The sequence below is a fragment of the Opisthocomus hoazin genome, unplaced genomic scaffold (genome assembly GCF_030867145.1).
Source record: "Opisthocomus hoazin isolate bOpiHoa1 unplaced genomic scaffold, bOpiHoa1.hap1 HAP1_SCAFFOLD_144, whole genome shotgun sequence".
NCBI classification, from domain to species: domain Eukaryota; kingdom Metazoa; phylum Chordata; class Aves; order Opisthocomiformes; family Opisthocomidae; genus Opisthocomus; species Opisthocomus hoazin.
Window position 1 is genome coordinate 22,415 of NW_027448923.1, and position 17,997 is coordinate 40,411.

At 66.9% G+C, this 17,997-nt stretch overlaps 1 protein-coding gene across 1 annotated transcript in view; it reads left to right on the forward strand.

The window, feature by feature from the left end:
• LOC142359758 (phosphoribosylformylglycinamidine synthase-like) overlaps positions 1-16,999 on the forward strand; it is a gene marked incomplete at its 5' end in the record, with an annotated part of 39,410 nt that extends 22,411 nt beyond the window's left edge. Inside the window, 10 exon segments of the mRNA XM_075412173.1 lie at positions 314-469; positions 877-1,002; positions 3,414-3,559; positions 7,162-7,372; positions 8,772-8,794; positions 8,796-8,864; positions 8,959-9,073; positions 10,388-10,528; positions 11,819-11,971; positions 16,561-16,999. Coding sequence (XP_075268288.1) covers positions 314-469; positions 877-1,002; positions 3,414-3,559; positions 7,162-7,372; positions 8,772-8,794; positions 8,796-8,864; positions 8,959-9,073; positions 10,388-10,528; positions 11,819-11,971; positions 16,561-16,904 — 1,484 coding nt within the window.
• Positions 17,000-17,997: the final 998 nt, after the last annotated feature.

Consider the following 17,997-nt stretch of genomic DNA (forward strand, 5'->3'; position numbering starts at 1 on the left):
TTTGGGGGTGCTGGGGCCCCTGGGAGGTATTGGGGTGCCCTTGGGGGGACACCTTGGGGCGCTGACCCCCCCCCCCCGGTTTTGGGGTCCCCCCAGGGGCCCTGCTGTGACCCCTGGGAATTTTGGGGTGCTCAGGGGGCCTTGACACCCTCCGTAGATTTTTGGGGTGCCCGTGGGAGTTGCAGGGTGGTCAAGGAGGGGGTGACCCCCTGGGGGCGTTTTGGGGGTGCTGGGGCCCCTGGGAGGTATTGGGGTGCCCTTGGGGGGGCACCTTGGGGCGCTGACCCCCCCCCCGGTTTTGGGGTCCCCCCAGGGGCCCTGCTGTGGGTGCAGCTGAGCCCGGGGCGGCACCGCCTGGGGGGCAGCGCCCTGGCCCAGGTCTTCGCGCAGTTGGGGGACGCCTGCCCCGACCTGGAGCACCCCGAAACCCTGGCGGCCGCCTTCCGCGTCACCCAGAGCCTGCTGCGAGGTGGGGGAGGGGAGGGACCCCCCCCGGGGTGGGGGAGGGGAGGGACCCCCCGAGGGACCCCCCCCCGGGGGGGTGCGAAGGGTTTGGGGGAGAAGGGGAGACTGGGGGGGGGGCATTTGGGGTGCAGGGGGGTATTTGGGGTGCAGGGGGGGCAGATTTGGGGTGCGGGGGGGGTCGGGCAGGGGGTCCTGGGGCGATGCGGGGTGACCCCGAGTTGGGTGACCCCGGGGGTTGGGGTGCGGGTGGGGGGGTGACACGGGGTGACCTGGGGTGACACGAGGTGACACGGGGTGACACGGGGTGACCTGGGGGGACTCGGGGTGACACGGGGTGACCTGGGGGGACTCGGGGTGACCTGGGGGGACTCGGGGTGCTGGGGGTGACGCCGGGTGCCCCCCTCCCCCCAGAGCGGGCGCTGAGCGCGGGCCACGACGTCAGCGACGGGGGGCTGCTGGGCTGCCTGCTGGAGATGGCCTTCGCCGGCAACTGCGGCCTCCAGGCGGAGGTGGCCACCGAGCCCCCCGACGCCTCCCGTGAGTCACCGTCACCCCCCCCAGGGACCCCCCCAGGGACCCCCCCAGGGACCCCCCCCAGGGACCCCCCCAGGGAACCCCCTGCCAGGAGCTTCCCGTCTTGGGGGACCCCCAGGAACCCCCAGGAACCCCTGGAGAACCCCTGGAGAACCCCTGGAGAACCCCCAGGAACCCCTGGGGAACCCCTGGAGAACCCCTGGAGAACCCCTGGGGAACCCCTGGGGAACCCCTGGAGAACCCCTGGAGAACCCCCAGGAACCCCTGGAGAACCCCTGGGGAACCCCTGGAGAACCCCTGGAGAACCCCCAGGAACCCCTGGAGAACCCCTGGGGAACCCCTGGAGAACCCCTGGAGAACCCCTGGGGAACCCCTGGAGAACCCCCAGGAACCCCCAGGAACCCCTGGAGAACCCCTGGAGAACCCCTGGGGAACCCCTGGGGAACCCCCAGGAACCCCCAGGAACCCCTGGAGAACCCCTGGGGAACCCCTGGAGAACCCCTGGAGAACCCCCAGGAACCCCTGGAGAACCCCTGGAGAACCCCTGGGGAACCCCTGGAGAACCCCCAGGAACCCCTGGGGAACCCCTGGGGAACCCCTGGAGAACCCCCAGGAACCCCTGGAGAACCCCTGGGGAACCCCTGGAGAACCCCTGGAGATCCCCTGGGGAACCCCTGGAGAACCCCCAGGAACCCCTGGGGAACCCCTGGAGAACCCCTGGAGAACCCCCAGGAACCCCTGGGGAACCCCTGGAGAACCCCTGGGGAACCCCTGGGGAACCCCTGGAGAACCCCTGGAGATCCCCTGGGGAACCCCTGGAGAACCCCCAGGAACCCCCAGGAACCCCTGGAGAACCACTGGGGAACCCCCAGGAACCCCTGGAGATCCCTCACCTCCACGTCCCACCAGCCACGCCCCCACGGCTCCCGCCCCGCATCCTCCTGTCCCCCACGTCCAGATGTCCCACGTCCCCTGGCCCCACGTCCCCGTGTCCCCATGTCCCCACATGCCCCGTCCCCATGTCCTCATGTCCTCATGTCTCCATGTCCCTATGTCCCCGTGTCTCCACGTGCTCTGTCCCCATGTCCCATGTCCTCATGTCCCTCTGTCCCCGTTATCTCATGTCCTGTGTCCTCATGTCCCCGATGTCCCATTTCCCCTTTGTCCAATGTCCCCATGTCCCCATTTTCCCAAGTCTTCATGTCTCCATGACCCCAGTGTCCCTTGTTCCCATGTCCCCATGTCCCCATGTCCTCAATGTCCCCATTGTCCCCATGTCCCCATTGTCCCCATGTCCCCAATGTCCCCATGTCCCCAAGTCCCCATTGTCCTCATGTCCCCATTGTCCCCATGTCCTCAATGTCCCATGTCCCCATTTTCCTGTTATCCCGTGTCCCCATGTCATGTGTCCCCATGTCCTCATGTCCCCATCTCTGTCCTCATGTCCCACGTCCTCATGTCCCCATGTCCCCGTTTTCTCATGTCCCTTGTCCCCATGTCCCCAGTATCTCGTGTCTCCATGTCCCCATGTCCCCAATGTCCCCATGTCCTCATGTCCCCATGTCCCCATGTCCCCATGTCCCCATGTCCCGTGTCCCCACGTCCCCATGTCCCCATTGTCCCCATGTCCCTATTGTCCCCATTGTCCCCACGTCCCCATGTCCCCATTGTCCCCATGTCCCCATGTCCCCAATGTCCCCATGTCCCCATGTCCCCAAGTCCCCATGTCCCATGTCCCCATGGCCCCATGGCCCCATGTCCCCATTGTCCCCATGTCCCCATGTCCCATGTCCCCAATGTCCCCATGTCCCCATGTCCCCATTGTCCCCATGTCCCCAATGTCCCCATGGCCCCATGTCCCCATTGTCCCCATGTCCCCATTGTCCCCATGTCCCCATGTCCCATGTCCCCAATGTCCCATGTCCCCAATGTCCCCATGTCCCATGTCCCATGTCCCCAATGTCCCCATGTCCCCATGTCCCCATTGTCCCCATGTCCCCAATGTCCCCATGGCCCCATGTCCCCATTGTCCCCATGTCCCCATTGTCCCCATGTCCCCATGTCCCATGTCCCCAATGTCCCATGTCCCCAATGTCCCCATGTCCCATGTCCCATGTCCCCACGTCCCCGTTATCCCATTGTCCCCGATGTCCCCATGTCCCGTGTCCCCACGTCCTCGTTATCTCATGTCCCATGTCCCCATGTCCCCATGTCCCCATGTCCCCATGTCCCCATTGTCCCCATGTCCCATGTCCCCATGTCCCCATGTCCCCATGTCCCCATGTCCCCATGTCCCGTGTCCCCATGTCCCCAGCGTCCCATCTCCCCGTTATCCCATGGTCCCCCTGTCCCCAGTCGCCATGTCGGATGTCCCATGTCCCCCTCTGCCACCCCCGTGTCCCTCGTCCCCTCAGCGCTGGCCGTGCTGTTTGCGGAGGAGCCGGGCTTGCTGCTGGAGGTGCCGGTGGCCACCAGCGTGGACATCTGTCGCCGCTACCGGGAGGCCGGCGTGAGCTGCGTCCCCATTGGCCACAGCGGCCCCTACGGGCCCGACGCCATGGTGAGGGGACATGGGGACACGGGGTGGCAGGGGGATGTGGACCGGAGGGCGTGTGCCCATGGCGTTGTGGTGGGACAGGAGGTGGCCATGGCCCTGTCCCCATGGTGGTGTGGTGGGACAGGAGGTGGCCATGGCCGTGTCCCCATGGTGGTGTGGTGGGACAGGAGGTGGCCATGGCCCTGTCCCCATGGTGGTGTGGTGGGACAGGAGGTGGCCATGGCTGTGTCCCCATGGTGGTGTGGTGGGACAGGAGATGGCCATGGCCATGTCTCCATGGCTGCGTCCACATGGAGTTGTGGTGGGACAGGAGGTGGCCATGACCGTGTCCCTGTGTCCGTGTCTCCATGGTGTTGTGGTGGGACAGGAGGTGGCCATGGCCGCGTCCCCATGGTGGTTTGGTGGGACAGGAGGTGGCCATGGCCACATCCCCATGGTGGTTTGGTGGGACAGGAGATGGCCATGGCCACGTCTCCATGGCCATGACCCCATAGTGGTGTTGTGGGACAGGAGGTGGCCATGGCCGTGTCCCCGTGGCTGTGTCCCCATGGTTTTGTGGTGGGACAGGAGATGGCCATGGCCATGTCTCCATGGCCGTGTTCCCATAGTGGTGTTGTGGGACAGGAGATGGCCATGGCCGTGTCCCCGTGGTGTTGTGGTGGGATAGGAGATGGCCATGGCCGGGTCCCTGTGGCTGTGTCCCCATGGTGGTTTGGTGGGACAGGAGATGGCCATGGCCATGTCTCCATGGCCGTGTCCCCATAGTGGTGCTGTGGGACAGGAGATGGCCATGGTCGTGTCCCCACGGTGGTGTGGTGGGACAGGAGATGGCAATGGCCGTGTCCCCACGGTGGTGTGGTGGGACAGGAGATGGCCATGGCCATGTCCCCATGGCTGCGTCCACATGGAGTTGTGGTGGGACAGGAGGTGGCCATGGCCGTGTCCCCACGGTGGTGTGGTGGGACAGGAGATGGCCATGGCTGTGTCCCTGTGTCCGTGTCCCCACGGTGGTGTGGTGGGACAGGAGATGGCCATGGCCATGTCTCCATGGCTGCGTCCACATGGAGTTGTGGTGGGACAGGAGGTGGCCATGGCTGTGTCCCTGTGGCTGTGTCGCCATGGTGTTGTGGTGGGACAGGAGATGGTCATGGCCATGTTCCTGTGTCCCTCACCATGCCTATGTCCCTGTGTCCTGATGAAGGTGTTGGTGGCAGTGACCATGACTGTGGCCATGTCTCCACATCCCTCACCATCCCCACATCCCCATGGCAGGTTCAGGTGGTGGTGGCCATGTCCCCACGTCCCTCACCATCCCCATGTCCCCATGGCAGGTTCAGGTGGTGGTGGCCATGTCCCCACGTCCCTCACCATCCCCATGTCCCCATGGCAGGTTCAGGTGGTGGTGGCCATGTCCCCACGTCCCTCACCATCCCCATGTCCCCATGGCAGGTTCAGGTGGTGGTGGCCATGTCCCCACGTCCCTCACCATCCCCATGTCCCCATGGCAGGTTCAGGTGGTGGTGGCCATGTCCCCACGTCCCTCACCATCCCCATGTCCCCATGGCAGGTTCAGGTGGTGGTGGCCATGTCCCCACGTCCCTCACCATCCCCATGTCCCCATGGCAGGTTCAGGTGGTGGTGGCCATGTCCCCACGTCCCTCACCATCCCCATGTCCCCATGGCAGGTTCAGGTGGTGGTGGCCATGTCCCCACGTCCCTCACCATCCCCATGTCCCCATGGCAGGTTCAGGTGGTGGTGGCCATGTCCCCACGTCCCTCACCATCCCCATGTCCCCATGGCAGGTTCAGGTGGTGGTGGCCATGTCCCCACGTCCCTCACCATCCCCATGTCCCCATGGCAGGTTCAGGTGGTGGTGGCCATGTCCCCACGTCCCTCACCATCCCCATGTCCCCATGGCAGGTTCAGGTGGTGGTGGCCATGTCCCCACGTCCCTCACCATCCCCATGTCCCCATGGCAGGTTCAGGTGGTGGTGGCCATGTCCCCACGTCCCTCACCATCCCCATGTCCCCATGGCAGGTTCAGGTGGTGGTGGCCATGTCCCCACGTCCCTCACCATCCCCATGTCCCCATGGCAGGTTCAGGTGGTGGTGGCCATGTCCCCACGTCCCTCACCATCCCCATGTGCCCATGGTGTAGTCAGGTGGTGGTGGCCATGGTGGTGGCCATGTCCCTCACCATCCCCATGTCCCCATGGCAGGTTCAGGTGGTGGTGGCCATGTCCCCACGTCCCTCACCATCCCCATGTCCCCATGGCAGGTTCAGGTGGTGGTGGCCATGTCCCCACGTCCCTCACCATCCCCATGTCCCCATGGCAGGTTCAGGTGGTGGTGGCCATGTCCCCACGTCCCTCACCATCCCCATGTCCCCATGGCAGGTTCAGGTGGTGGTGGCCATGTCCCCACGTCCCTCACCATCCCCATGTCCCCATGGCAGGTTCAGGTGGTGGTGGCCATGTCCCCACGTCCCTCACCATCCCCATGTGCCCATGGTGTAGTCAGGTGGTGGTGGCCATGGTGGTGGCCACGTCCCTCACCATCCCCATGTCCCCATGGCAGGTTCAGGTGGTGGTGGCCATGTCCCCACGTCCCTCACCATCCCCATGTCCCCATGGCAGGTTCAGGTGGTGGTGGCCATGTCCCCACGTCCCTCACCATCCCCATGTCCCCATGGCAGGTTCAGGTGGTGGTGGCCATGTCCCCACGTCCCTCACCATCCCCATGTCCCCATGGCAGGTTCAGGTGGTGGTGGCCATGTCCCCACGTCCCTCACCATCCCCATGTCCCCATGGCAGGTTCAGGTGGTGGTGGCCATGTCCCCACGTCCCTCACCATCCCCATGTCCCCATGGCAGGTTCAGGTGGTGGTGGCCATGTCCCCACGTCCCTCACCATCCCCATGTGCCCATGGTGTAGTCAGGTGGTGGTGGCCATGGTGGTGGCCACGTCCCTCACCATCCCCATGTCCCCATGGCAGGTTCAGGTGGTGGTGGCCATGGTGGTCGCGATGTCCCTGACCATCCCAGTGTCCCCATGGCAGGATCAGGTGGTGGCAGCCATGGTAGTGACCATGTCCCTCACCATCCCCATGTCCCCATGGCAGGTTCAGGTGGTGGTGGCCATGTCCCCACGTCCCTCACCATCCCCATGTGCCCATGGTGTAGTCAGGTGGTGGTGGCCATGGTGGTGGCCACGTCCCTCACCATCCCCATGTCCCCATGGCAGGTTCAGGTGGTGGTGGCCATGGTGGTCGCCATGTCCCTGACCATCCCAGTGTCCCCATGGCAGGATCAGGTGGTGGCAGCCGTGGTAGTGACCATGTCCCTCACCATCCCCATGTCCCCATGGCAGGTTCAGGTGGTGGTGGCCATGTCCCCACGTCCCTCACCATCCCCATGTCCCCATGGCAGGTTCAGGTGGTGGTGGCCATGTCCCCACGTCCCTCACCATCCCCATGTCCCCATGGCAGGTTCAGGTGGTGGTGGCCATGTCCCCACGTCCCTCACCATCCTCATGTCCCCATGGCAGGTTCAGGTGGTGGTTGCCATGTCCCCACGTCCCTCACCATCCCCATGTCCCCACGGCAGGTTCAGGTGGTGGTGGCAGGCGCGTCCGTGGTGTCCGAGCCCGTGGGGGACCTGCGGGCGGTCTGGGAGGAGACCAGCTTCCGGCTGGAGCGGGAGCAGGCGACCGTGGAGTGCGTGGCCCAGGAGGAGGCCGGGCTGCGCCGGCGCCAGGGACCCACCTTCACCCTCACCTTCAACCCCCATGAGGAGCTCCCTCTGCTCCAGCACATGGGTGAGGGGATGGGGGGACATGGGGGGCTGGCAGGTCATGGAGGGACATGAGGTCATGGGGGTCCTGGATGTCTGGGTGGTCACGGGAGTCTGGGAGGTCATGGGGGGGGCTGGGAAGGACATGGGGATCTGGGGGGGCATGAGGGTCTGGAGAGCCATGGGGGTCTGAGGGATTATGGGAGTCTTGAGGGTCATGGAGGTCTGGGAGACATGGGGGTCTGAGAGATCTTGGAGGTCTTAGGAGTTGTGGGGTTGTGGGGAGACATGGGGGTCTGGGGGAGCAGGGACGTCCAGGGGATCTTGGGGGTCTTGGAGGTCTTGGGGGTCTGGGAAGTCTGGAGAGCACTGGGAATTTGAGGCATCATGGGGGTCTTGGGAGTCGTAGGGGACTGGAGACCCATGGGAGGGTCTGAGGGATCTTGGAGGTCTTGGGAGTCATGGGGTTGTGGGGAGACATGGGGGTCTGGGAGGTCATGGGGATCTGGGGGACCATGGGGTCTGAGGGATCGTGAGAGTCTTGGGTGTCATGGGGTTCTGGGGGACCATGGTGGTCTGGGGGAACACGGTGGTCTGAGGGATCTTGGAGGTCTTAGGAGTCATGGGGTTATGGGAAGACATGGGGGTCTGGGGGGTCATGGAAGTCTGGAGAGCCATGGGTGGGTCTGGGGGATCATGGGGATCTGGGAGAACATGGAGCTCATGGTGGTCTGCAGGACCTCAGGGCCGTGGGGCTGGGGGGAGTTCACGGGGGCTGTGGGTGGGCCATGGGTCTCTGGGGGAGGTCGTGGGGGTCTGTGGGGGGGGTCTCTGGGGGGTTCTTGGTGTCATGGGGGTTCTTGGGGATCATGAGGGTCTTGAGGGTCATGGTGGTTTTGGAGAACACAGAGCTCATGGTGGTCTGCAGGACCCCAGGGCCGTGGGTGGGCCGTGGGCCTTGGGGGGGTTGATGGGGGCCACGGGTGGGCTGTGGGTCTCTGGGTAGGGTCATGGGGGCCTGCGCGGGGGGTCTTGGCATCATGGGGGTCTTGGGGATCATGGGGGTCTTGAGGGTCATGGGGGTCTTGGAGAACATGGAGGTCATGGTGGTCTGCAGGACCCCAGGGCCATGGGGCTGGGGGGAGTTGATGAGGGCCATGGGTGGGCCATGGGTCTCTGGGGGGGTGGTCATGGGGGTCGTGGGGGGTCTTGGGGATCATGAGGGTCTTGAGGGTCATGGAGGACTGGAGAACAAGGAGGTCATGGTGGTCTGCAGGACCCCAGGGCTGTGGGTGGGCCACGGGGCTTGGGGGAGGTTGATGTGGGCCATGGGTGACCCGTGGGTCTCTGGGTGGGGTCGTGAGGCTCTGGGGGGGTCCTGGGGGTCTTGGGGAACCCCCCGAGGTGACCCCCCCGGCCCCCAGAGCTGCCGGGCCCACGGGTGGCCGGTGCTACGAGAAGAAGGCAGCAACGGCGACCGGGAGATGGCCGCCGCCTTCCTGATGGCCGGCTTCCAGGTGAGCGAGACCCCCATTTCCCGGGCCAGGGGGGGTGGGGGGAGCACCCATGGGTGGGGGGTCCCAGCAATGTCGGGGTGTCCCCTCCCCCCAGGTGTGGGACGTGACCACGGGCGACCTCTGCTCGGGCGCCGCCACCCTCGACGGCTTCCGCGGCCTCGTCTTCGTCGGCGGCTTCAGCTACGGCGACGTCCTCGGCTCCGCCAAGGGTCAGGAGTTGGGGGGGACCCCCCCCCCCAGCACCCCGAAATCTGGACCCCACCCCGCACCCCCAAACCGGACCCCGGACCCCCCCAGGATCGCACCCGGGGCGGATGGGGTGGGAGGGGCGATGGCGGGGTGCTGCTGGGGGTTTGGGGTGTCCTGGTCTTGGGGTCACCCTGTTTTGGGGGTGATCCTGGTTTTGGGGTACCCCAGGATTTTGGGGTGCCCCTGTTTGGGGGTGTCCTCGGTTTTGGGGTGCCCCAGGCTTTTGGGTGCCCTTGCTTCTGAGTGACCCCGGTTTTGGGGTGCCCCTGGTTTGGGGGTACCCCTGGTTTTGGGGTGCCCCAGGCTTTTGGGTGCCCTTGCTTCTGAGGGACCTTGGTTTTGGGGTGCCCTGGTTTTGGGGGACCCCTGATTCAGAGGTCTCTGGTTTAGGGTGTCCCTGGATTTGGGGTACCCCAGGTTTTGGGGTGCCCCTGTTTCTGAATGACCTCTGTTTTGGGTGCCCCTGGCTTGGGGGTGTCCTCGGTTTTGGGGTACCCCCAGGCTTTTGGGTGCCCTTGCTTCTGAGTGACCCCGGTTTTGGGGTACCCCTGGTTTTGGGGTGCCCAGGTTTTGGGGGGTCCCTTGTTTCTGAGTGACCCCAGTTTTGGGGTGCCCCTGGTTTGGGGGTACCCCTGGTTTTGGGGTGCCCCTGGTTCAGAGGCCCCCTGGGTTGGGGTGTCCCTGGTTTGGGGGTGCGCCTGGGTTTGGGGTAATCCTGGTTTTGGGGTACCCCAGGCTTTTGGGTGCCTGAGGGACCCTGGTTTTGGGGTTCCCCTGGTTTGGGTGTGCCCTTGGTTTGGGGGTACCCCCGGTTTGGGGGTTCCTGGCTTTGGGGGGGGTCCCCAGTTTGGGGGTGCCGGCTGTGGATGTGTGGGGTTTGGGGGTGCTGGGTGAGAGGATCCCCATTTTTGGGGTGCCCTGACCCCCCCTTTCCTCTCCCCCCCCCAGTCTGGGTGCTGGCTTTTGGGTCCCCATTTTTGGGGTGCCCCTGATTTGGGGGTGCTGGGTTGTAGGGGGTGCTGGGTGCTGGGGATACTGGGGTGCCCGATGGGGGGGTCCCCATTTTTGGGGTCCCGGGTGGGGGGGTCCCCATTTTTGGGGTGCCCTGACCCCCCCTTTCCTCTCCCCCCCCCCCCCCCCCCCCCAGTCTGGGTGCTGGCTTTTGGGTCCCCACTTTGGGGGTGCTCCGTGTGGGATTTGTGGGTGCTGGGTGGGGGGGGGTCCCCCATTTTTTGGGGTGCCCTGACCCCCCCCTTTCCCCTCTGCCCCCCCAGGCTGGGCGGGGGCCGTGGGGGTCCCCCCCCGGGTCCGGGGCACCCTGGAGCGCTTCCGCCGGCGCCCCGACACCTTCAGCCTGGGGGTCTGCAATGGGTGCCAGCTGCTGGCCCTGCTCGGCTGGGTCGGGCCCCCCCGCGGTGGGTGCTGGGGGGGGGGCACCCATGGGTGGGGGGGGGGCACGACCCGTGGGGGGGGGCACCCATGATGGGGGGGGGGCGCCCATGGGGGAGTTATCCAGTGGGGGGGGGGTATCACCCATGGGGGGGGGGCTGGGGGGGCACCCATGGCGGGGGGGGGGTGTCCGTGGGAGGGGTCCCATGGTAAGGGTGCCTGGGGGGGGGGGTGGGGGGGTGGTGTCCCTGGGGGTGGGAGTTCCCTGAGGGTAGGGGTTCCCCCGGGGGGGGGGGGTCCCTGGGGGGTTCCCCAGGGGGGTGGTTCCCTGGAGGGGGTCCCTGGGGGGGGGGGTTTTCCCAGGGGGTGTCCCTGAGGGGGGGGGGGTCACTGGAGGGGTCCCTGGGGCGGGGGGGGTTCCTGGAAGTTGGGGGTTCCCTGGGGGGGGTTTCCCTGAGGGTGGGGGTTCCCTGGGGGGGGGGGGGGTTCACAGAGGATGGGGGTTCCCTGGGGGGGTTCCCCAGGGATGGGGTTCCCTGGGGGGTTCCCCGGGGGTGGGGGTTCCCTGGGAGGGGGGATTCCCTGAGGGTGGGGGTTCCCTGGGGTGGGGTTCCCTGGGGGGGGGTCCATGGGGTGGGGTTCCCTGGGGGGGGGGGGTCCATGGGGAGATTCCCTGAGGATGGGGGTTCCCTGGGGGGGATTCCCTGAGGGTGGGGGTTCCCTGGGGGGGTGTTTCCTGGGGGGTTCCCCGGGGATGGGGATTCCCTGGGGTGGGGTTCCCCGGGGGGGGGGGGGGGTCCGTTGGGAGGGGGGGTTCCCTGGGGATGGGGGTCCCTGGGGGGGTTCCACGGGGGGGGGTCCCTGGGAGGGGGGGGTTCCCTGGGGATGGGGGTCCCTGGGGGGGTTTCCCTGAGGGTGGGGGTCCCGGGGGGGGGGGGGGGGGGGTCCCTGGGCGTATCCCTGGGAGGGTCACTGGGGGGGGGTCATGGGGGGGGGGGTTCCCTGGGGGGGGCGGTCCATGAGGGAGATTCCCTGAGGGTGGGGGTTCCCTGGGGTTGGGGGTTCCCTGGGGGGGGGGTCACTGGGGATGGGGGTTCCCTGGGGGGGGTTCCCCGGGGGTGGGGGTTCCCTGGGGGGGGGGGGGAGATTCCCTGAGGATGGGGGTTCCCCAGGGATGGGGGTTCCCTGGCGGGGGTTCCCTGAGGGTGGGGGTTCCCTGGGGGGGTTCCCCGGGGATGGGGTTTCCCTGGGGGGGTTTCCCTGGGGTTCCCCCGGGGTATCCCCCGCCGGGTGCCTGACCGGGGGGGGGGGTGCAGAGGAGGGGGCCCCCCCCGGCGTGGCGCTGGCCCCCAACACCTCCGGGCGCTTCGAGTCGCGCTTCGTGGCCGTGCGGGTGGAGCCCGGCCCTGCCCTGATGCTGCGCGGGATGGAGGGCGCCTGCCTGGGCGTCTGGGTGGCCCACGGAGAGGGTGGGTGCGGGGGGCACTGGAGCACTGGAGGGCGCTGAGGGCACTGGGAAATGCTGGGAGAGCCCTGGGAGGACAGTGGGAGCAGACTGGGAGGGCACTGGGAGCACTGGGAGGACACTGGGAGGACACTGGGATGGTGCTGGGAGCACTGGGAGCACTGGAGGACACTGGAGGGCACTGGGAGGGCATTGGGGGCTCTGGGAGAGCACTGGGAGGACACTGGGATGGTGCTGGGAGCACTGGGAGGGCACTGGGTGGGCACTGGGAGCACTGGGAGGGCGCTGGGAGGGCACTGGGAGGGCACTGGGAAGCACTAGGGGCAATGGGAGCACTGGGAGGACACTGGGAGGGCACTGGGAGTGCTGGGAGAGCCTGGGAGGACAGTGGGAGCAGACTGGGAGGGCACTGGGAGCACTGGGAGGACACTGGGAGGACACTGGGATGGTGCTGGGAGCACTGGGAGCACTGGGAGGGGCGCTGGGTGGGCACTGGGAGCACTGGGAGGACACTGGGAGGGCACTGGGAGGCATTGGGGGCTCTGGGAGAGCACTGGGAAGGACACTGGGATGGTGCTGGGAGCACTGGGAGAGCACTGGGTGGGCACTGGGAGCACTGGGAGGGCGCTGGGAGGGCGCTGGGAGGGCACTGGGAAGGCACTAGGGGCAATGGGAGCACTGGGAGGACACTGGGAGGGCACTGGGAGTGCTGGGAGAGCCCTGGGAGGACAGTGGGAGCAGACTGGGAGGGCACTGGAGCACTGGGAGGACACTGGGAGGACACTGGGATGGTGCTGGGAGCACTGGGAGCACTGGGAGGGCGCTGGGTGGGCACTGGGAGCACTGGGAGGACACTGGGAGGGCACTGGGAGGGCACTGGGAGGGCATTGGGGGCTCTGGGAGAGCACTGGGAGGACACTGGATGGTGCTGGGAGCACTGGGAGAGCACTGGGTGGGCACTGGGAGCACTGGGAGGGCGCTGGGAGGGCACTGGTGAGGGCACTGGGAAGGCACTGGGGGCAATGGGGAGCACTGGGAGGACACTGGGAGGACACTGGGAGGGCACTGGGATGGTGCTGGGAGCACTGGGAGCACTGGAGGGCACTGGGTGGGCACTGGGAGCACTGGGAGGGCGCTGGGAGGGCACTGGGAAGGCACTAGGGCAATGGAGCACTGGGAGGACACTGGGAGGGCACTGGGAGTGCTGGGAGAGCCCTGGGAGGACAGTGGGAGCAGACTGGGAGGGCACTGGGAGCACTGGGAGGACACTGGGAGGACACTGGGATGGTGCTGGGAGCACTGGGAGCACTGGGAGGGCGCTGGGTGGGCACTGGGAGCACTGGGAGGACACTGGGAGGGCACTGGGAGGGCACTGGGAGGGCATTGGGGGCTCTGGAGAGCACTGGGAGGACACTGGGAGGGCACTGGGATGGTGCTGGGAGCACTGGTAGGTGTTGGACCGGAGCACTGGGAGGGCACTGGGTGGGCACTGGGAGCACTGGGAGGACACTGGGAGGGCACCTGGGAGGGCACTGGGAGGGCATTGGGGGCTCTGGGAGAGCACTGGGAGGACACTGGGATGGTGCTGGGAGCACTGGGAGAGCACTGGGTGGGCACTGGGAGCACTGGGAGGGCGCTGGGAGGGCGCTGGGAGGGCACTGGGAAGGCACTGGGGGCAATGGGAGCACTGGGAGGACACTGGGAGGACACTGGGAGGGCACTGGGATGGTGCTGGGAGCACTGGGAGCACTGGGAGGGCACTGGGTGGGCACTGGGAGCACTGGGAGGGCGCTGGGAGGGCACTGGGAAGGCACTAGGGGCAATGGGAGCACTGGGAGGACACTGGGAGGGCACTGGGAGTGCTGGGAGAGCCCTGGGAGGACAGTGGGAGCAGACTGGGAGGGCACTGGGAGCACTGGAGGACACTGGGAGGACACTGGGATGGTGCTGGGAGCACTGGGAGCACTGGAGGGCGCTGGGTGGGCACTGGGAGCACTGGGAGGACACTGGGAGGGCACTGGGAGGGCACTGGGAGGGCATTGGGGGCTCTGGGAGAGCACTGGGAGGACACTGGGAGGGCACTGGGATGGTGCTGGGAGCACTGGGAGCACTGGGAGGGCACTGGGTGGGCACTGGAGCACTGGGAGGACACTGGGAGGGCACTGGGAGGGCACTGGGAGGGCATTGGGGCTCTGGGAGAGCACTGGGAGGACACTGGGATGGTGCTGGGAGCACTGGGAGAGCACTGGGTGGCACTGGGAGCACTGGGAGGGCGCTGGGAGGGCGCTGGGAGGGCACTGGGAAGGCACTGGGGGCAATGGGAGCACTGGGAGGACACTGGAGGACACTGGGGAGGGCACTGGGATGGTGCTGGGAGCACTGGGAGCACTGGAGGGCACTGGGTGGGCACTGGGAGCACTGGGAGGGCGCTGGGAGGGCACTGGAAGGCACTAGGGGCAATGGGAGCACTGGGAGGACACTGGGAGGGCACTGGGAGTGCTGGGAGAGCCCTGGGAGGACAGTGGGAGCAGACTGGGAGGGCACTGGGAGCACTGGGAGGACACTGGGAGGACACTGGGATGGTGCTGGGAGCACTGGGAGCACTGGGAGGCGCTGGGTGGGCACTGGGAGCACTGGGAGGACACTGGGAGGGCACTGGGAGGGCATTGGGGGCTCTGGGAGAGCACTGGGAGGACACTGGGATGGTGCTGGGAGCACTGGGAGAGCACTGGGTGGGCACTGGGAGCACTGGGAGGGCGCTGGAGGGTGCTGGGAGGGCACTGGGAAGGCACTGGGGCAATGGGAGCACTGGAGGACACTGGGAGGGCACTGGGAGTGCTGGGAGAGCCCTGGGAGGACAGTGGGAGCAGACTGGGAGGGCACTGGGAGCACTGGGAGGGTGCTGGGAGGGCACTGGGATGGTGCTGGGAGCACTGGGAGCACTGGGAGGGCACTGGGTGGGCACTGGCAGCACTGGGAGGACATGGGAGGGCACTGGGAGGGCACTGGGATGGTGCTGGGAGCACTGGGAGCACTGGGAGGGCACTGGGTGGGCACTGGCAGCACTGGAGGACAATGGGATGGTGCTGGGAGCACTGGGAATGCTGGGAGAGCCCTGGGATGACAGTGGGAGCAGACTGGGTGGGCACTGGGAGCACTGGGAGGACACTGGGAGGGCACTGGGATGGTGCTGGGAGCACTGGGAGCACTGGGAGGGCACTGGGTGGGCACTGAGAGCACTGGGAGGACACTGGGAGCACTGGAGGACACTGGGAGGACACTGGGAGGGCACTGGGAGGGCACTGGGGGCACTGGGAGGACACTGGGAGGACACTGGGATGGTACTGGGGGCACTGGGAGCACTGGAGGGCACTGGTGGGCACTGGGAGCACTGGGAGGACACTGGGAGGGCACTGGGAGGGCACTGGGGGCTCTGGGAGAGCACTGGGAGGACACTGGGATGGTACTGGGAGCACTGGGAGGGCACTGGGAGGACACTGGGAGGGCACTGGGAGGGCATTGGGGGCTCTGAGAGAGCACTGGGAGGACACTGGATGGTGCTGGGAGCACTGGGAGCACTGGGAGGGCACTGGGAGGACACTGGGAGGGCACTGGGAGGGCACTGGGATGGTGCTGGGAGCACTGGGAGAGCACTGGGTGGGCACTGGGAGCAGTGGGAGGACACTGGAAGGGCACTGGGAGGGCACTGGGGGCTCTGGGAGAACACTGGGAGGGCACTGGGATGGTGCTGGGAGCACTGGGAGGGCACTGGGAGGACATTGGGAGGGCACTGGGAGGGCACTGGGATGGTGCTGGGAGCACTGGGAGAGCACTGGGTGGGCACTGGGAGCAGTGGGAGGACACTGGGAGGGCACTGGAAGGGCACTGGGGGCTCTGGGAGAGCACTGGGAGGGCACTGGGATGGTGCTGGGAGCACTGGGAGGGCACTGGGAGGACATTGGGAGGGCACTGGGAGGGCACTGGGATGGTGCTGGGAGCACTGGGAGAGCACTGGGTGGGCACTGGGAGCACTGGGAGGACACTGGAAGGGCACTGGGAGGGCACTGGGGGCTCTGGGAGAGCACTGGGATGGCACTGGGATGGTGCTGGGAGCACTGGGAGCACTGGAGGGCACTGGGAGGGCACTGGGGGGAACTGGGAGGACACTGGGAGGGCACTGGGATGGCACTGGGAGCACTGGGAGGACACTGGGAGGGCACTGGGAGCACTGGAAGGGCACTGCGATGGCACTGGGAGGGCACTGGGAGCACTGGGAGGACACTGGGAGGACACTGGGAGCACTGGGAGGGCACTGCGATGGCACTGGGAGGGCACTGGGAGCACTGGGAGGACACTGGGAGGGCACTGGGAGGGCACTGGTGGCACTGGGAGGGCACTGGTGGCACTGGGAGGACACTGGGAGGACACTGGGAGCACTGGGAGGGCACTGCGATGGCACTGGGAGGGCACTGGGAGCACTGGGAGGACACTGGGATGGTACTGGGGGCACTGGGTGGGCACTGGTGGCACTGGGAGCCGGGGGTGGGGTCACCCCTGCCCCCCACCCACGGCTGCCCCCCCCCCCCCCCCCAGGTCACTTCCGGTTCCGCTCCCCCACGGCCCTGCAGGCGGCGCTGGGGCAGGGCCTGGTGCCGTTGCGCTACGCGGACGACAGGGGGCGCCCCACGACCGCCTACCCGCAGAACCCCAACGGCTCGCCAGGGGGCGCCGCCGCGCTCTGCTCCCCCTGCGGGCGCCACCTGGCGGCCATGCCGCACCCCGAGCGCGGCGTCCGGCCCTGGCAGTGGGGCTGGTGGCCGCCGGCGTGGGGCAGCCCCACGGCGGGGGGCGGGGCGGGGGGCGGGGCCGCCCCGTGGCTCCGCATGTTCCGCAACGCCTGCGAGTGGTGCCTGCTCTGGCCCCACGGCCAGGTCTGAGGGGTGTCCGCCCCCCCCCCCCCCCCCCGCCGCCGCCCGACCCATGGACTGACCCACGGATGGACCCACGGATTGACCCACGGATGGACGTGACCAATGGGCTGCCCCACGGCTGCCCCATAGAAAGACTTGACCCACAGACGGACCCATGGATGGAACCATGGATGGACCCATGTATGGACATGACCAATGGGCTGCCCCACAGCTGCCCCACAGATAGACCTGACCCATGGACTGACCCACAGATGGACCCATGGATGGACCCACGGATGGACATGAACAATGGGCTGCCTCACGGCTGACCCATAGAAAGAGTTGACCCACAGATGGACCCATAGATAGAACCATGGATGGACCCATGGATGGACGTGACCAATGGGCTGCCCCACGGCTGCCCCATAGAAAGACTTGACCCATGGACTGACCCACAGATGGACCCATGGTTGGACATGACCAACAAGCAGCCCCACGGCTGCCCCATAGATCTGAGCCATGGACTGACCCACAGATGGACCCGTGGATGGACCCATGATTGGATATGACCAATGGGCTGCCCCACGGCTGCCCCATAGAAAGACCTGACCCATGGATGGACCCATGGTTGGATCCATGGATGGACATGACCAAGGAGCAACCCCACGCTGACCCATAGATCTGAGCCACGGACTGACCCATGGATGGACCCATAGATGGACATGACCAATGGGCTGCCCCACGGCTGACCCATAGAAAGACTTGACCCACAGATGGACCCATAGATGGAACCACATATGGACCCACGGATGGATGTGACCCACGGGCTGCCCCATGGACTGACCCACAGACTGACCCATGGATGGACCCATGGTTGGACGTGACCAATGAGCAGACCCATGGCTGCCCCATAGACTGACCCATGGACTGACCCATGGATGGACCCATGGTTGGACATGACCAAGAAGAAGCCCCACAGCTGCCCCACAGATAGACCTGACCCACGGACTGACCCACAGGTAGACCCACGGATGGACCCACGGACGGACGTGACCCATGGGCTGCCCCACGGCTGCCCCATAGATCTGACCCACGGATTGACCCACGGACGGACGTGAGC